This window comes from Psittacula echo (genome assembly GCF_963264785.1).
Source record: "Psittacula echo genome assembly, chromosome: 23".
Lineage (NCBI taxonomy): Eukaryota > Metazoa > Chordata > Aves > Psittaciformes > Psittacidae > Psittacula > Psittacula echo.
This window is the reverse complement of record NC_137748.1, coordinates 5,004,973-5,025,132: the sequence shown is the minus strand read 5'-3', so window position 1 is coordinate 5,025,132 and position 20,160 is coordinate 5,004,973. Positions and strand designations below refer to the sequence as shown.

The window sequence follows — 20,160 nt, the reverse complement described above, 5'->3', positions numbered from 1 at the left end:
GTACTGGGGTTTTCAGCTATTATTCCTCTGTGTTTGAGAAGAGCTCCCCAGGTAGTTTGGCTTGCTTTGTTATCACTTGGAATGAAAGATAAAGCACAAATAAACTGTTGAATCATTTATAACAGTGTACCTGCAGCCATACCCTCTGTAGTCCTTTTGAACAAACAAGCTGATTCTTATACCCATCTGCAGTGTATGAAATTAAAATGAGAGTTGACTATATGTGAGAAGAGACTTAAAATATTTATATGTGCAATTAAGAATATATTTTTGTTGAGTAAGAAACAGTTTAGGCCTCAGGATAGCCTAGGACAGTGTATAAATTACTAGAATGGAGGCATCTGTACCTACCACTTTAATTCATTTTCTAGCAGGCACAAACCACTATTCAAACTGTAATTGGAAGGTGAATGCTGTAGTTAGCTTGCATTGAATATGCATTCATTTAGTATCAGAAGACTGTTACCAGATGAACTCTGGCTTTCAATGCAGTTGAAATTAAGCAGAAAGTTTATTGCTTTGTCTATAGATAAAGTAATAGGAACAGGAGTATTTAAAATCTTCACTGCCCACTTTAGTTCACATATGAGCCACTGAGGGCCATAGAGCCAATAGGAGGCGTTGAGATCAAGCTTCCAGCATAATGACCTTCCAGCCCTCCTGGAAGCCCAAGTTAGAGCAGAACAAGTTTCCATTGCACTGCCAGTACTTTAGTGTATTATTAATATCAGGTAGAACAATGAACACGTATTGCTTGTACTGGTGAGCACAGCTGCTATTCAACCTTGGGGCAAGGAAATTGGTGACATCCTAAGCTTTGGAGGCATTAAACTGTACACTGGAAGCACCCTCAGGTTTCCGAGAACACCTAACCCGGGATATTAAGGCAAAGAGTGAAGCTGTTGTACTTGGTTCTTCTGAGAGCAGGCATCTGCCAGGCCAAAGTGGTTAGCATTCAGGGCAGGACTTTACTGCAGGAGGATGCTGTGGATTGTCTGTGGACCTTGACCTTCTTTGGGTGTAACTGATAATGAAAAACATTTATGACAGTTGAAACCAAAGTACACTAGTCATAGCATTTGGCCTGTCACTATAGGAACTCAATCTTTGGTTCATTAAAAATACTCATTCTGAGTAAGAATTGATCGTGTTAGTAGGGCAGAGTTTACACCTCTAGAGCTTCAAGAGGAATACAGCAAGAGATCTTGCTACAGTTGCATCTCTTGGCTCTGTATGTCACTGCCTACATCTCTGGCAGTGTTTCATGATAAAGTAAACATTCTTCTTTGTCTTTTTACTACTTAGTAAAATTACATTCCATGTTACCTGGATGGTATTTTTCCTAAGAATACCACTTGAAAATTCCATATTTTTTTTTGTTTTATTGAGCAAATAGCAAAGGTTATCAACTTTCATGTTTACCTAGAAACGCAGACAGGTCAAGATTGGCTTTTGCGTGTGGGTCAAATTCCTAATCTGTGTATTCACAAGTATCCCAGCTCTGTATGGACAAGCAGCTGTGTAGTTTCAATAGAAAAAGCCATCTGCGTGTGCTGGTACCTTAATGCAGATGCTTGAAATATACAGAAGCTGGATACTATTTAGAAATGTAAGAATAGCATAAAAATACATTTTAGATTGATAAATAAAATTCACTGATACTTAAACATTCTTAAACTTTCTTCTAACGTCACCAATACAGTGATCTGAATTGAAATGGAATCAGCATTAGGGCAGGCGTTTGCCTTGTGTTCCGGATCTGGTATTTTTGGTCAAGCTGAACCTTCAACAATTGTTTTCCTTCCAGAATTCTCTTGACTATTAAGCAAAAGTGCTCCAAGCAAATGCAACTGGAAACACGGATCAGTCGTGTTGTGCAGACGCCCAGGTTATTGGGCTGAATTTTCTTAGAGTTCTCCAAATTGTTAAGTGACAATTTCACTGGACGTAGCATTTTGTGGATGCATCTGTTCTAAAAAATAAGCCAGAATATTTGTAAGGATATTACTAAGACCAGGATAGGCATCATTCACGCCAGAGGTGGGCTTTGCTCCTGGTTTGTTTTCTTATTTCAGTAGTTTTTTTCATGGAATATTGTGATGGGTTGTATAAATCACTGGTGACTGTAGGAGTGCACACCAGGGGCTGTACCTATGCCAGTAGCTGGGAGCAAGGCAAGGCCCACATGGGCTGAGGGCAAGCAGCTCCTCATGGCTCCATCCTTGGCAGTAGCCACCAGCTCCACTGGAGGATGGACTATGCCCAGGTATTATCTGCAAGAATATGGGCTGCCTTCCTGTTACTGTTTTTAAATTATATTGGTTGTAACAGTAAGTTACTCAAATGGATGTTGAGCAATCTGAAAATGTCTGGTGTCTGCAGTTTTGATCAGTGCTGAAGAAGTGCCGTTAACCCTTTGCTGGTGCTTTAGTTCAGCAGCGCAGTTTCCAACTCACAACTGGGTTGTGAATGCTCTGCAGAGGACAATCCCTGATCATTGGTAACACTTCCTGTCAGTGACGTGCTTAGCGAATGGTTTGTGTGTACTGATAATAAAACATTCATGGCAACAGTAATCAATTGAAATATCACCTGTGAGACATAAGTTTAATGTGTCTTGGAGAGCAGCAAAAGTAAGTCTTGCAGGGTTATGATAATATGTGCATGCCATTTAGTATTACTCACCTTCACTAACCAGTCATGGGTAACCAGACTTGAGAGCTCAAGGAGAAAAGACACACCCGGCTTTGGTTCTGCTTTTGGGCTGCCTTTAGGTGAAACATCACTTTTCTTTTGGCTGACTGAAGGCTTTAAATAAAGAAAAGTCTTAGTTCAGTTTTTAATGATGATCCAGCCCACGAGGGAAACCTGGTGCCCACTTATACGTCGCTGTAACTGTGTTGCTGATCGCAATTTAGATTTTGTGTCATAAGCATTTGAATCTGAAAGATCTCTGACAATGCAGTCCTGAAAGACTTCCACTGTACAGTGTCCAGCCAAGGAAGAGGAATTCCTTGTTCAATATTCCAGCCGTATTTCAGTATTTAATACTTCTGTGTCTGAGAAATTCCCTTCCTCTTCTTAACTTACTTGTGAGAAGTTACTTCCTGATCTGTGCCAGACAAGTGGTTTACAGTCAAGGGCGCAGTTGTAAAATGAGCTATCGGGGGAAAATCTGAGTGAATTTTTCATGTAGATATGATTTAAAATTATTATTTTTTGAAATGAGTGAAAAAATAAGTACTTAGGAGAATCCTCCATCCTGAAAACAAACTTAAAATCAAATAGCGTGATACTTGAAGACGTGTTCCAGATCTTGGAGTGGTGCATAAGACATGGGCTGGTTACATCTTTCCCCAGCCACAGGTGAAATAAAGTGAGGAGCTGCCTTTCCTGTCCCGGCTGCTCTCCTCCAGCAGGATCACATTTCAGTGCCAACAACAACAGCTCCAGGGCATACAAATGAGCCTTCTCTTTTTCTCCCCTAAAAGGATCATTAGTATCAGCTCTAATACAATCTAACAGACTGCCAGGCAGATCCTTTCCCCTTGTAAAAGTTATGTGCAACTGAGGGCTCAGTGGAATGAAAAAGCCAGCAAGCTGCAGAACATTCCAGCTCCCTGCTTTTCTCAGTTCCATAAAGTTGGAATAGCTCTGTATGCGTGAGAAAATCTTACCTATTTACCTGGTTCAGTAAGCAAATAGGATTTTCATGGCCCTGTGCAAATATATGCACACGTTGATAGCACTGCAGAGGAGGCAGTCACACACTCACGCACTGGCCTGCCTGTATTCACCTTTGTGTCCATTTTCTTTTTGCTAGCTTTTATAAAACCCAAACCTTGTGTGTTAGGGACCTGACTTGGGTCATGTCAGGACCCCCAAACCGGGAGAAACACTCCTTCCGTTTTCAAGGGTATATTTGCAGGGTAAAATTGTCAGGAGTTTTTGCCCTGGCAGAAATCCTGTCCCAGCTTCAGGATCTGTGCATCAGGTATCCAAACAACGACAGGGCTAAGAATGAAAACAGGCTGAAAATCCATCTCAGGCCTGCCCTTGAGAAGGCTGTGAGCTTTTGGGAATGGCCATTACAGAAATACTTGAGCAGATTTCCAGTTAGACACGGTCTTAGGAGCCTCGCGGGTGGCACAGGTACCGACAGGAGAGGATCCACCGCAGCGCCCGCCCCGGGGCCGGAGCCTGGTGTGTATCCGCCTGGTTGTCACTAGAGGCCACCACACGCCTTCTGAAAGAGCTCCGCGTTCACATCTGCAGGGTACTTGCTGCAGCGGGAGGCTCCGTGCTGGAACCTGAGCGCGGTTAATGAAATTCACAGATTACATAACAGAATTTCACATATTACCCACTTTTCTGCTCCTATATCCAGAAGAAAAATATTTTGCATAACTCTTGTAGCCAAATGTTTGAAGTAATATTTCTCTTCCCAGCCACGAGCTGTAATTACGGGAGTTTAGCCTTGTGTATGGCAGTGAGCTTGTAAGCAATGGCAACAAGTACTATACAGCTGTCTAAATCTTGAAAGCTGAATTTCTAAGGACGGGCATGTGCATTATTCCTTTGAATTATGCCCCTTCCTTTATGACTAATGCTTGAGTATCTTAATTTTTAGTGAGCAGTAAACTCTAGACATGAAAGAAAAGGTTTCTTTGGGTTTGTTTTTATGTCTTCTTTTTCCTGCATAGCAGCAATGTTATTTCTAGTGGAACGCGTAAACTCACAGAATGTCTTGGTAGCTGAATTGCTTCCAGTGTGTTTGTTTTATGCATTTCATGCTTTAATGTCTTGTGTGCGTGCTGCAGGGCTGCAGGGCTGAGCCGGCGCGGGGACTTTGTCTCTAAGAGCAGCAGACTATGAGTGTCTGCTCCAGAGAAGCACTGTAGAGTTGTCAGCTACTGCAACTGGTTTGTTCCTCCTTCTTTTCCCTGCCTGCTCCAAATAATTATTCCTCTCAATTCAAATACATGTCTCTCAAATGATATTCCTCATTTTCATTGCTTTCTATAGGGCCTAATAACAGCCTATCAAATGTCCTTTTGACTTGTCCTTAGGATGTTGGAAAGCAAAAAACAATTACCCCTGAAGTCTAGATAGTTATTGAAAGTGCTTTTGCCACAGCTGATGTTATGATTTTATGCCTTTAAGCTTCTGATGCATATTCAAACTTTCAAAAAGGCAAATTAATATGTCCAGAAGGAGCCGCCATGCACCTGCTTCACCATTAGGTCATGTCTAGTGCTATGAGCTGCTGTCACAGGGGCAGCAGACTGTAAGATATTGATGCTTCTGTTTAATACGATATTTGGGCAAACATTTTTTTTATGCCAGCTTCTGGATTTGTGGCTTAAGAGGCTCATTTCACTGTGGTCATATAGTTAAAAATACCATAAGAATCCACATTGAAAAGGAATGAAAAATGTACTGGGGAAGGAATTCTGAGGAAGTAATGCATACTGAAAATTCACATGTCATTTCACAGAGCCAGAAGTACGAGTACAGTCGATAGTTAAGATGCTTTTGGTGCATAATTCCGGACCTGGGGAGGATGGGGGCTGCAGGCCTCTCAAGTCTTATTCTTCCCTTGCTTCCCTGTTTATAGATCCTTCCCTTTTCTAAATGATTCATTCACAGGACCAGGCATCTCCCAGCAAAACTGTAGAAACCTTTATAGGTCAGGGTGTGGACATTGTGAAATGTTTTACCGGCTCATCTACCTATTCTCTCTCCTTCAATAATAGCATGTGAACAGTGGTTTTAGCAGTGCTATAAATGCTGGATTCTCTTTTCTTCTCTTTCTGAAATGACTTCATTAACTCTGCACCTGGATTAACAAGGCAGCAGAAAGCAGAAATTTTGCATTCTACAGAAATGTCTTGTTCATAAATAAGAAAGAAACCTGCCAATGTGTGGCCACATCACCAGAAGGAATGTGTGATTAATAGCACAAACCACTGTGGCATTACCTCATTGCAGACTTCTTCCAGGGGATCAACAATTCACTTACCAAAGCTGCGTATTGTAATATACCTTAATAAGTTTTACCATTTCTACAAGTGAAATGAGCTCTGACTCATACATGTCCTGGAGTGCAGTCAAGTCTGTTATAAATCACCTTGGAGGATTATTTAGTGCAGGACTTCCTTAAATGGCAGGTGAAACTACAAGCAGTGATTTGTGAATGCGGATGGTTTCAGCCTCCTTTTATAGACTGTGAGCTCCTGTGGCTTGTTAGTTTGCAGGAGTATTGTTACATCATTCCTTTAGACTTAGAAAGGACATTCTCTTCTCTTGATATGTTTTTGTTATCCTATTCCATTTATGGGAAATGGTATACATTCACCTTGAGTGGGTTATTTTGTTGATACTTCAGACTTTAGGACTGCAGTTTGGGCCTGGGTCAGTCACTGCCTTGATGTTGAAACAGCACTTCTGTGTATATTTAATACTGAAGTAGAATAAATCCCAGCTACTGGAGTTTAATCAGTTTTAATACAAAGAATTAATAAAACTATTTTTCAAGCAATACAGAATCACACTCCTTAAGGTTTCCTTTCCTTCAAGACACTGATCTGAGACTAAGAGAAGGGAGCACGTATGCCATCTCTTTTTTAGAGTTTCACAACCAGTACAGCATCACCAAAGGCACCCAGGCCCAGTGCTCTGTATGGACTGATGAGTAGGGCTATTGACACATGTACATTGAAGAACATCATCAGTGTGCAGTGTCTTGCCCAGAAGTACACATTGGAAATGAATCCATCAAGTTCTCCATTCTGTGCCATCAGGTACAGAAAGTGTTGCAGTAACTAGAGAATGGCTCTTGGGGAAGTTATGTTATCTAATAGCTGGGTAAGTAGAAGCTGTGAAGTGATGAAGTCTCATTTAGTCGCTATCAGTGACTTTCTCTGCAGCCTTGAGCAACTTGTGTCATCTCTTTTCCAGTTTCTCAAGCAATAAAATGGGAATGATAATATTACCCCCATTCATTATCTCCCTAACTTCATCTCTCGGCATGTTATGAGAACAGAATGGTACCAGTGCATGCAAGTGGTAAATATAAGTATCATTAATTATTATGTGGGGTGCAGACATCCCCTAATACATTTAGAAAAGCATAGCTTATGTGCCAGAACACAAGTTCAGAATTGCTGAATAACCACTAGATACAGGGCAACATATGGCTGGGGACATGGTATCATAAACTGGAACAGGAAGGAAATTGGCAGTTCTTCAGAGCATTCTAAAGCTATGAAAAATCCTCCGGAAATAACCCACTTTTGCCATAGAATACTGCTTTTATTTAGAAACCAGAATGTGGTGTAACTAGTGTTTGGATGTCTAAGGACTGCCTGGTTTACTTCATGTGTTAGAGCTATGGGCCTGTTAGTAAACAGAGCAAACGGTGAGGTCAGTGTGAGCTGTGCTGGTCTGGCCATTACAAAATGCACCGGCACAGGGGTGAGAGAAGGTTAAAGCCATCAGGGAAGTGGTGTGGAAGGGGAATTCTGCTACAGCTTGGCCAGTGCCATTGGGAGTGTAGCCAGGCCTAACACGGGAGCGTGCAGCATCTCTGCCACTGCGTGAAGGGACACTAGGGCATGAGTAAAGGCAATGCATTGCTCAGGAATGTAAATGGAGGACGTGTGTGTTTTATAAAGCATGTTCTTTTCTTGTTTTTCCTTCTTTTCTTGTAGTTTAGCACAAGCAGAACCTAGCACAAAGCAGAGATACTTCCCTTTGATTTGGAAATAATAATAATTACTTGTATCCCAGTAAAGGAGTTATGCTCTGTAAATGTGATAAAGGAATGCGGCTTTAAATAACAGAGAAAACTGTTCAAGAAAACCTGGGTACATTTTGTCCAGATGCTGCGAACACCAGGTCTGGCTTGTTGAATCTGGTAAGCCATAAGGAAGGACATTGTTAATTAGCCAAGAGTTACTAATCCTGTACTACAAGTTTTGCCCAATTTAAAGAAACCATTAGGTAATCCATTCAATGCTTTTGGGATCTCTTTGTGCAACAAGGGTGGAGAGTTGGGGGGGGGGCAGCAAAGGGGAATCCTGAGCTGGTCCTAACATGCCAGTAGGAAAACATTGTATCACGGAGATGGACTTTGTTTGTAATAAATCTGCATTTTCTTTGAAATTTTCACTTTCTTTTGTAAGCCTTGTTTCAAAGGAAAGCTGGGAGCAGGAATCCTGTCTGAGAGTGCCTTAGGAGTGGGTATGAAAGAGCACAATGACAGTTTTGCTCATGAATATGAGACTGCCCTGAACACACTGGTTTGTATGCAGACATCGACTTTGGAATGCAAATCTGCACAGACATTCGCTGTGCTCCGTTTTGTCTCCGTTCTGCTTTACAGTCTTCCTCTAACAGGCCTAGTAAGAGTCCTCTTTTTCTTCCTCAGTTTTTGGCTTTGTGTATCACTGGGAGTTCTCCTGTTGCTATGAGGGTCTCCTGCTGGGCAGTGCTTGGGCTGATGGGAGAAAGGGGAAGAAGCTTGAACTTGGTGTAAGCATTTGGGCCTCTCCCTTGCCCATAGCACACGCTGCATACACCAGTCTGTCCTGACCACCGAGCCCATCACCAAACCCAGGGAACGTTAACGTGAAAGCAAATAACTGAAATGGCTTTTTGAATTAAATGTGTCACTGAGAAAGAATGAGAGGATCTGGAGAAGTGTTTGTGATCTCTGAAGGAAGGGGTGTAAAGGCAGTTGCAGAAAATTTCTCTAACGCTGAAGAACAAATCAATGTTTCTGAGGTGACCGCTGCGGTAAAGTGAATGTACTTTACAATAATGCTACTAATAATGCTGTTTTAAAAGGTGACATTGAAACGTTGTATATAGGGAAGTCTAATAGTTTTGCTTATGCAAATGTCACGTGTATCTTGTGTCACCTCTTGTCTTCTTTGTTGTGTCCTTCCAGTTTTATACCTCCTGAAACAATGAGATTTCTGCAGTCCTGACCTATGTCAGTAACCTGCCACTTGGGGCTGGTGCATGTGTAAGAAAAAGCAAAATGGGAAATTCCAACGACCAGAACAAGTAATGGAAAAGAATTTATTGGCTGCAGTGAGGTATATGCTGAGAAACATAAGACCAGGAGAAAAGCTGAGAGATTATTCACTTTAAATTATAGTTAATTTGCAGAGCAATAAATGAATCACAGACGGAGATTCATGCCCCAGTGAGATGTGCATAATACATATACTACCAGCTCAGCCAGTCATTTTCATTGAATAGCTTTTCTCTGGCATTTTGATGACTAAAAGCTCTTTAAATTTACAGTATCAGCTCTACCTAACTCTGTAGGGCACCTTCTGATCATTGGGCTGCACACCATGGGAGGAGAGATCTCACAATAGGATCCCTGTTTTACACACAGGAAGACCAACATACAGCACATAGGTGCACAGAAGGGTTGTCAGAGCTCAGGCTGCCGAGAAAGACAGGAGTCAGCAGAGCTTTCGACTTCATGCTTGCTGGTGGATCTCATTGATGGTGGAGGACACCACCTGCCCATTCACACTGTCATGGACAATTGCTTTGATCTTTCGTTTGGTCAGCCCGGCATGGTCTGAAAGAAGGAGAGAGCTGAATTAGGCAAGAAGCAATGCTGAGAGAAGCTGATGCAGGGAAAGCTTCATTTACAGTCATTTACTAGCTACCTCCTCAACTGATTTATCTTTACATGTTGCCCTTTAGGTCAATACTTATTACTGCTCTTTGTGAAATGTATTGCCAGAAAGTCACCCCTGAGTCTTGTCCAGGTCAGGGCAAATGAATAACGCAGCTCCATCGCAGCCAATGCAAATCCAACTTCAGAGCAGATTCTCCTAAATGTCTGTAGGTCATGCTCATGCTGGAATGTGAGTTTCCAGACATGCAGATTTACTGTTCGCTTTCAAGCCCTAGCACAGTTTTAGTCACTAAATGGAGTCTCTGTGCCTCCTCCTATGCCATGAAAGCTTTAGTCCTGAGTCTGAGCTTTGCACTTGTGTTTGAGTAGCAGAGGTCATTGTGAAGCGTGCACAATAACTGGTCTGCAAACCTTTCACAGCTCAGTCATGGAAGGGTAGCATTATTCTGAGTAGAATTTGATCGGAAATAACAATAATGAAGAGTCTCTCTAGAGAACAAAATAGAGGACTTTTACCTTTAGCTCTTGTGTCACATTTTCTTGCAATCCTATAAAGATAATGAAACAGAGAAAAAATAATGATTATGCTGATTTCCAGAAGTTCTCCATCCCCTTCTGCTCACTGATTCTAAGGAGATCTCCCACCACTGGGAAAAGAGAAACAAATAATGCTTTTACACCACGGGAATTTTTCTTCTTGGGGTAGTCTCAGGTACTGATACAGTGACCTGAAGCCAGTCCTGTGGACACTGGCTGTTGTTCTGCTGTGGGCAGCTGCCCTGTTCTGCCTGTATTAGGAGTTCCTCAACCTGATCCCCCTTTGGCTTCTGACAAATAACCCTGTACTTGGTGCCGTGCTGCTGCCTCTGAGACTGTCAGCTCTAAAGGCTGCTAAGCTTCCTTGTTCTGATTTTGGGTGAAGACGACAATACTCTGTATACAAGGTGAGAAGATAAACAATAGAGGCTCCAGGATTGCTGCAAGCGGAGGCTTCAGGCACGGCAGGGATGGGGAGGGCAGCCAGCCCATCGGCAGTGGAATGTGCTCTGCCCATTTGTGTGCTTGTGACCAGCCAAAAAAAATGGAAACTTGTCTGCAGGCTTCTTTTTGATCTAGAATTCGTTTGAAATATAGGAAATGGCTCTGAATTTTACTGAACTTGGCATTTTCTCCATTGCTGAGGCAGGCATGCTGTGGGAATGTAGGGTTGTTTTATTCTTTAATGAAAAGTGATATTAATTTAGGTAATCCCAATCCCATGGATACAGGTTTCTATGTATCCCAAGTGGTTCAGGCTTTTTATTATGATCCATCCCATTAAAATACCAACCCTTGATGTAGGCTGGAACTCACAAGCTTTGATTAAGCATAAACAAACAAACAAATAAATAACCCGAATATGAGAACTCTCTTCTCATCTGTTCCAGTCCAGGCGGCTCTGCCTTACCCGTCAGCATTCCCTTCCAGCAGCAGGCGGTAGGTGGAAATTTCCTTCTCCAGGCGGGTTTTGATCCCAAGAAGAACCTTGTATTGGTTATTTTGCTGCTTAATGTCATGACGAAGCTGGCTTAGGTCTTCCTCACATTTGGAGATGATCTGCTGCATGTTTTGAAGCGCAACAGCGTAGTAATTCCGAGTGTCAGCCAAGGTATCTTCCAGCATGTGTTTCTGACGGAGCAGATAACACCAATACCATGATTAGTGTTTATGTGGTAGTCACAAGGCAGAAATGCCAGCAAATTTGGTCTCTAGCTAGAAGATTGCAAAATTAAGACTGTGGTAATTTAAACACTCAGACATTTGCATGACTATTCCTGTGAAGACAGCAGGATCATAAGGCTGTGTCGTGTGTGCATAATGAGAGGCAAAACCTGAGTGATTTACCCCTGCGTGGTTCTGCTCACTGGCTGCGCCCCTGGAACTGGTGACTCTTTGTCTGTCTTGCATTTACTGCCCAGAATTGCTCTGAAGTCTCTAAGCCATGAGTATGTGAGCTTGAACCATACAAGAGCTGAGTAACACTTTTGAAGATTTCCCACCATTTTTCACAGTTCATATATTTCATGTATTATAATAGGGGTTATAAATATGAATTTTTACTACTCTCTGTCTTCTAGGCCATTTTTTCTTTCTAGGTCATGGAGTCAGCTATCCCATGATAGTATCCCTGTATTTTGTTCTAAGGAGAGACAAAGTTTTCCCTTCTTGTCAATGGTCTTAAATATGCAATGGTCTCAAATCTACAAATTTCCATATTCTGGTAAAGTCAAGTGTGGTCCAAATTTCACAGCAATTTCACTAATACTTTAATAACTACAGTGAAGTTGTGCTGCACTATGGGTTTAAATGAAGAGTTGATTCACGATTGTTTCTGAGAATATATGAAGTAACCAGCCAGAGATGTCTGCAGTTGATACCTTACTCATCTGTGCCTGCAGCTTGATATCCAGGGACTGTAACGTACGTGTGAGATCCTTGATCTCGGTCTCGTTGCGCTGTATCTGCTCTGGGTTCGGGGTTGCTGCCAGAGACATTGCTGTGCTCTAGGGAGCAAAGGCAAGAGAAAAGCTTTCTGAGTTTGGTCAGTCACATACAGCAACATCTGTGAAATGAGCAGAAAACAGCCATTACCTGTTCCTTGTACCAACTGTCCAGGCTTTGACGATTCTTTTCAATGATGGCTTCATAATCTTCTCTTATTTCTGCTAGAATCTTGGCTAAGTCTTCAGGAGGTGCTGCGTTTACTTTTACATTGACTTTGAAGTCTTGTGATGAGCGATTTGCTTCCATGTTCTATTCACATATTAGCAGAGGAAACAAGCAAACTTGTTTATGAAGGTGGAAAGGTTTCATCCCTGTCTTGTCTCCTTCAGTTCCGCCCTCTCACAAGATCTCAAGTATTTTTTCATTATGGTACGTTAATTGTTATCTGTATTCAGTTAACACTTTTTGGAGAATTTATATATGCATAATACTGTGACATGACTTAAACCAGTGACTTACATCTGGTCCTTTGCAAAACTGTGCCAGGGAGCTCAATAAAAACCATGTGAGAAGATCTCTTCATAGAGCGTTTCTGGCAGATACATGCTTGCTGAAGCACTGCCATTTTTTATTTATTTAACTATTAGGAACCCAAAACCTTTATGAAAATCTAACAGTAATTTCATCTTTCTTCCTCTGTTTGTTAATATTTATGGAACTGTAAGTTTACAGGAGAGCAATGTAAAAGTTCTATGTAATTGTTAAAGGAATAATTGGATTAAAGCATATAATTACTGTGTAAACAACGTAATTACAGGACAAGTCAAGCAGGTCTGGGAACATTCCTGTTGCTGTAGCACAATCTTATGTGCTAGGTACCATTTTCACAAGCACCCAGGCAAAGCAGCATTTCAGGGTATGACATCACGGCCTCCAAAATGCAGATCAAGACATCACAGCCTCCAAAATGCAGATCAACTGGCCGGACCGATGTCTCTGGTGGTTGCCCTGCTTCCAAGAACTTTTATTCCAGCTGTTCAGTAGTATCGTTGGCTGTAAGGATATAAGGATACTACAGCCAAAGGCAGCTTCACCTGCTGGTGTGTAACCCTCGTGTTTCTACTATCCATTCTAATAGTCCACAGATCCTGGTAGGATGTTTGGTTCTGCCTTAGGTAATAACTGAAAACAACGTCTGATCAAGCAAAATGAAAACAGTGTCAAGCAGTGATATTGTATATGTGGGAATAACAGGGCCCATGGGGCTATAGCTCCAGGAGGATGCAGAGCAGTGTGTTTTTGGGCAATTAATAGTATTATCTAATGACTGTGGTCATGGTTTTGCAGGAATAAATCCTTTGACTTGATTTCAGCAGCCATTCCTATGGGAATGAAGGTCTGTTTAGCCAGGTCAGCTGTCTGACATGAACTCGAGAGGTCCCTTCCAACCTCAGCCACTCCTCTGTGTTCTGTGATCATGTGAAATGATATATCCAGAATGGAGGAAAAAGTCTGTGATGAGTTAAACTCACCAGCAAGCAGTAACAATTCCTACTTACTTGCAATCTGCGTGTATTTGTATCTAAGTATTTCTGAGGACATTTCTGTCAAATATGTAAGATATTATTAGCTATGTATGACAGATGGATAGGTGACTAGAAAAGAGTGGGAGAAAATACAGCAATGTTACTCTCTCTGAAATCTCAGGTTAGTGGGTAAAGTGCCTCGTCTGACTCTCATTGGCCTGCGTAGAAACACGGTTTGGTTCTGAATCATCAATCCCATTTATAGACTGTGGATCTTCCTCAGAGGTAATTACATGGTAGCAAAGATTTGTGTGATAGGGTTTTACCAAGTGGAACTTTTCCTACCTCCTCATGGTCTTTCCTCCTGAGGATGTGCTCTTCTCTCAAGCCCTCGATTTCCATTTCCAGGTCTGTTGTAATAATGGTTAGGCCATCGAGCTCCTTCCGCAGGTTCTCCACATCAAGCTGCACTCCCTGCCTGCGCGACTTCTCTGCTTCATACCTTTGGGAGGGAAAAGAAGTCGGCTTGCTTGAGTCCTCTATGTAGGGAACTGGAGAGAACAAAGCACCCAAGGAAACACATTCTGTTTCTAAAATATGTTCTTTGAATATCCTTGTATAGTCTTAAAAATTAGATGGGTTTCCTTACTGGGTTTCTTTCTTCCTCACAGTTCCTCCTATATCATAGGAAATAATTGCTCTTTGTTTCATTTTCCTTTTTGCATTTTAACATTCACCGTGAAAGCTTTGAGAACATGCTTCTCAAAAGTTTGCCACTGAAGATGTGATAACAGCATCGACAATCAATGCTTGCTATAGTTTTTTCAAACTGATCACTTTTCAGTCCTTCAGAAAACAGGGATAATGTAATGGGAGCCAGTTCTTAACATTCATCTCTAACCTCTTGCAGTTTGCCACTTGTAGTGAGGTGGTCAGAAAGACACCACCATGTCTTCCCTTGGGTATATGAAGCACTTTTGCTCCTCAAAATCTCTCCCTTTACTTCATTTTTGTGGGCTCTGGTGGGTTTTGTGCATTCGATCCCTCAGACTCATTTTGCAGGTTTCCTTTTGTGTCACTGCTGGATGATAATGGAAGAAGGGCCAGGCCAGTCAGAGCTGCAGTGCTCAGAGGCTTTAGGTATGCTACAACATCACCGAAACCCGGGAGATTATTTAATAGCTCCTCCTCATCTGTTGAAAATAAGACAAATCTTCATGACTTCTGAGAAGTCTGACTGAGGAGACTTGGAAGCAGAAGTTACTGCAGGACACGTATTGCCTGCGGAGCTGGACAGAAGAGGTGATACATACAGGAAATGGATTGGGACTGGACAGGGGAAGCACAGTGCACGTAAGGGTTAATTTGTATTCCCAGGTGACAGATTTAAGTGCCTTTTGTCACAAGTATCAAGTGTCTGCTGTAAAACCTGCTCTTCAGGACCTGAATTAAGTATCATAAACAGGGTGACTCAAGATTGTTCAGCAATCGTTTGTGGGTTTTGCATCCTTTTTATCCTTTCTGGATTCTTTTCCTGTTCTACATTGGTTTTATTTGCCCAGTATCACCAGAAAACCTCAGTAAAATCAGTTTCGTATTGGATTATCTAGAAAAAGCCATATTTTGCTTAACCCTCTTTCAAACTTAATCAGGGAACCAAAGAAGAGCTTACTTGAGCCTGAAGTCTTCAGAGGCCATGTTGGCGTTATCAATTTGTAAAAGGATACTGGCATTGGTGATCTTGCTATCCTCAATCTGGAAAACAGAGAATCCAACAGGAGACTCAGCATTGCCCCATGGTGCTGGTGAATAACCTGTGCTGGGTTAGACTCCCTGCCACTTGTAGGAAGCATCTAAACAGTAGAATTCCCATGTTAGACAGAATACATGAATTAAAGCAGCTTAGTTTCCTGATTCACATAGATGTTTCTGCAGTTTTTGTCAATAATCTTACTTTCCTCTATGTCTTATTTTTCTGGATATGAAGCAGGATGAGTCTTCTTATTCCTGGCTAGGTAGAGGATATCAATAATGCTACACAAACTTCACAGGATGTTACAGAATAACCATCACTGTCTTCCTCTCTTTCTGTGAACTGATTTGGTTTCTGATTAGCATGGCTGAAAGAGCAGCCTTGGTCCTCTTGAGGGCAGATTTCAGTGAGAATCATTAAGCTGTGTCTGAATATAATCTAAATGCTGTAATGAATCCCATGCTACTAAGTAAGCATGTGCAGGGACACCGTGCTGCAGTGGTGGTGGGGTGCAGAGGCGCAACAAGAATGGCAGAAGCCCTCCAGTCTACCATGTGCCTTAGTCTGGAGTTGCATGATTGTCATTTTGAGAATAACACTAGCATGTGGTTGTCATGGTCCATCCAACTATTCACCTATTCTTATTATTCACTGTACTGAATCCTCCAGCAGTGTGGAGGGATTAATTCAGGTTTCTGATTTTGCTTTGGGATGTTGATAATTGCCCTGAAAGTTGCAGAAGAGAGTGCATGGCATCATTCACTTAGTGTACTCTGTGGGCACTGAAAAGGCTTGTAAGCCCTGTTAACACAAATACCTTTGAACTCTAGATCTGGATACAAACCCCTCAGTATTCTGGTCAAAATCTCTGACAGAATTCTAGGAGGAACTGATACATAATTAGTTGGATCCGATAACTGAGGGATGTTGTGTCCTTTTCTAACACAGAGGAAGGAGAAGCAGGGTTGCAGTTTCAAGAGCTGCCTTCGCTCAGCACTGACATAGCAAACTATGTGTGCTATGGCTGTGCAGAAATCATTAGCCATTTACAGAGCTCTCAGCACCTTGAAGTAAATGAATCACAGAGAAATGAGGAAATGACAAAATTGTCCTGAAGTGTCAAAAGTTTACCTCTCAGTGTAAAGAAGAAGGTGCCTGTGGAATGTTTTCACTAATCTGTTAACAGACTGCACATTCTTGAGCAATTAGCAGCACACCTCGAATCTGCCCTGGGACATGATCAAGGCCAGCTGAAGAAGTGTAACAATCCCCTTCATGTGTTGCTGCCTGCAATTTGTTGTCAGAGAAGAGGCAATTCTTGAATCCGTCACTAGAAAATGGTATATTTTACCATGGAAGGTAACAAGGCAATGAGGAGGCAACGTGTGAGTTCTTCCACTTTGTGCCATTTCGTACTCAAAAAGCAACAAAGCAACAGTTACAGAAACGTTTTTTGAGTCTGTGCTATCAAAGCAGTTGTCAGTGTCTTGTCACTCGCTGGATGACACCCATTGCTATCCCAGCAACAGCACATTTCACATGTGGCTGTTTAGCTGGTTAGAATTACATAGAATTCTTCACCACATCCCTCATGAATATGGGTGCATCGCTAATATCAACCCCCAAACTTACAGCTAACCTGATTAAGAACTCACACATTATTATATGTGAAATACACTCAAATTCCTTCTCAAACAGGGTTTTATCAAGAAGCCTTCCTCCACTGACTTCCTGTGTCCTTTATCCAGCAGCATTGAGCCTGGCTCCTTGAGTGTTCTGTAAATCAGTTTGCTACTTTAGTGGTATCAATCCTTGAACAAGACCCCTGAAGAACTGTTGTTGTTTTACTGTGTATCAGGGTTCGAATGGAATCAGGCTGGAGTCAGGCAACTTGTTGCTCCATCTGACACATTTGTCCAGAGCTCAGGCATCCAGGGCAGAGAATGGACCAAAATGCAGGACGCAGATGATTACACAGAGAAGTTTAGGCAGCCAGTATATCATAGATGTTCTGCGTTATTGGATGCAGGAACCTAAATTTTGTCTAAATTTCATTTTATGTACTCCATTAGTTTCACCTTTTTAATTAATGCTTGCTTTAATTATGGTTAATAATGAGATGCTGTATTTTCACTCATTTTATTGGCTGTCATGTACTAATTGCAATCATTTATAGAGAAAGTAAAAATTCTGGGTTAAACCCCTGAGCTGTCGCCTGTAAATAACCCTTCACTAGCCCTTCCCGGCATGGGCACCGCAGCTGGGACAGCCCTGGCTCTCACAGTGCCTGGAGCCAGCAACAGCTCTTTAAGTGGTGAGGGTTAAAATTAAGTGGTTTGGGTACAGCCTATTCAAAAATGAGGCTTTACCCCAGTCAGCACTATTCAGTCTTGCTGTCTGTCTTCCTAAGTCTTATTAGTGCCAGATCAACGTGAACACGTTTATATTCTCGATGAACAAGTTTTTATCTCTGGATCAATTAAAAAAACCCTGCTCAAGTGCTAGGGCTGGAGACAGATGACCTTTCCTTATCCTTAAAACAGAACTAGGTGATGACAGTTCTGGCTCTCCTTCCACATTGTCTGTGGTCGGAGTGCCTCATCTTCTGCCTGGAGGCAACACATTTAACACGGAGCAGGGAGTTTGATTAAGTCCCCAGCCTTAGTCCCCAAAGCTGCGGGATAATGCCATCTCCAAACCCTCTTGAAAAACATTCCTTAGGGTCTTGAGAATGCCAAGTAACTGTGTTAGAAAAAGTAGAGCGAAAGCTAAAGCACTGTGTTTGGAGTAGCTTTGGGTTTTGCCCCATATGGCTGTGTAAAGTTAATGACACTGATTAGTCACACAGATGGTTCCAGCACTAAGTATGTTCATTAGGAATCCTGATTAATACTATGCTTGAATTTGAAGACACGTGAGTTTGGGAGATTGAAAGAGTTACTGTTGCACGTTAATATTAACGACTGGCAGGAACCAGAAATTCTCCTTTTAATTATAGTGAAAACATCCACAAGGAATTTGTCACTGCTATTTTCTTAATTACAATGAAGTATTTTTCCATCTGATTACATAAGCTCATTGGACCCAAAACTCCTGTAGTTTCATTGTCTGCCACCACAGGAATCAAAGAACCAAAATGCAACAGTATGTCTAAAGAGAGCACGCATGAAAGAAGGCAGGCTCTTCAGCTTGCCTGCTTTGTAGTTCGCTTGCATACATGTGCAGTCAAAAAGACCAGCTTCTGCCAGATGTAGTTACTCCAACCACAGTTTCATGTACAGAGATGAACACTTGGCAGCATACGGACCCCTTTATGCTACAGCCCTTGCGGAACCTCCCTTTGCCATCTGCAACCTTTCTTTCCTTCTAGTACCCTACTCTCCTCCTTGGGAGCCCAAAGAATGCTCATGCCCAGGTCCTGTACCCACTTGCATTAGTATTTCTAGCACTGAAAAGGTTTTATTTAACTTTCTTTAAAGGAAAGCCATCAGCATAAATGAGCACCCAGATTTCTTAAAAAAGCATAGAATGACACAGTTACTTGCAGCTGTGACTTACCTGTCTTTGCATGTCAGTGACGTTTTGCTCGTATTGGTTGAAGTCATGCCTCTTGCTGTGAGACTTTGTCTTGTGCCACTCTAGGATGCAGCTTTCCAGCTGAGCATTAGCTGCTTCTAAGGAACGGACCTTGTCCAGGTAGGCAGCCAAACGGTCATTCAGGTTTTGCATAGTCTGTTTCTCATTCCCACCCAGGAAGATGCTTTCCCCATGGTGCTCGCCGAAGCCTCCCCAAGGTGCCCCTCCTCCAGCAGCCAGCCAGAGGGGTCTGGCGGAGGAGAAGGAGGTTTGTGTGCGGCTGGCACCACCACCTGCACTTGACGGTCTGAAAGCAGTTCCTGGCTGGGCCAAACCACACCCTGAACTACCCCTGAGGGACCCAGAAGAAAATTGGAAAGGGCCTTGGCTGGTGCTCATGTTAGCTCTGGTGTGAATCTAACCCAATGTTTGACTGACTACCGCTGAGCAGCTTCTTAGCCTTCCCTAAGCAGCTTTATGCCTTTTCCTGTGGGAGTTTCCCTTCGATGAATGACTACAGCAACAAGATTGTGTCATCATGAAACGTGCTTCCTCTTGGTCAATTCTGAAGCATTTATGAGGCTGCACACACTGTTGTTATTTGGAATCTCAGCCACATACCGGGCTGCTTTCCTTTTGGTTGTTTTGGTTTTGTTTTTTTCTTTCTCTTTTCATATGATAATGGTGAGGTGTGGCTACAATCAGGAGGTGTGGAACAGGATCAGCTCTGCCTCAGACTTTTCTCTAGCCCTGCAGTTAATACGTTATGTTTTTCTGTGTATGAGGTGCAGAGGATTGGCCATTCCAGACTACATAGAGAGGATGGAGCTCTCAGGACACTTTCTGTCTGTTGTATTTCTCAGGCTCTAGTACTACAGCAGTTTGTGAATCCCAAAGTACATCCCATCAAGCTGTTGGTAGCGTACTGCACAGCAGCAGCCTGTGAACGGCTTTAAGGAAGTTGTCCAACATTTGCCATTTGACTGAAACTGCAGTCCAAAGTGAGTAAGGCTCAGCTAGTCCCTTCAGCGGTCCATCCCGGGTGAAACACGTGAGAATTAGGTCTTTACAGTCTTTCCTAATGACTTTTTCTTTTTAAGGATTCAAGGTGCCGTTGTATTTCCATAGTCTTCTTGGAACACACAGTAATGCAG

At 42.3% G+C, this 20,160-nt stretch overlaps 1 protein-coding gene across 1 annotated transcript; it reads right to left on the bottom strand.

The window, feature by feature from the left end:
* Positions 1-9,500: 9,500 nt before the first annotated feature.
* Positions 9,501-19,608, bottom strand: LOC308229458 (keratin, type I cytoskeletal 23-like; the record flags this gene model as incomplete). Its single annotated transcript, XM_080633506.1, has 7 exons — positions 18,989-19,608; positions 15,350-15,432; positions 14,023-14,179; positions 12,299-12,460; positions 12,085-12,210; positions 11,115-11,335; positions 9,501-9,621 (listed from the first exon to the last, which is right to left on the bottom strand). The coding sequence occupies exons 1-7, from the start codon at positions 19,403-19,405 to the stop codon at positions 9,501-9,503; spliced, it is 1,287 nt and encodes a 428-aa protein (XP_080489632.1). The 5' UTR covers positions 19,406-19,608.
* Positions 19,609-20,160: the final 552 nt, after the last annotated feature.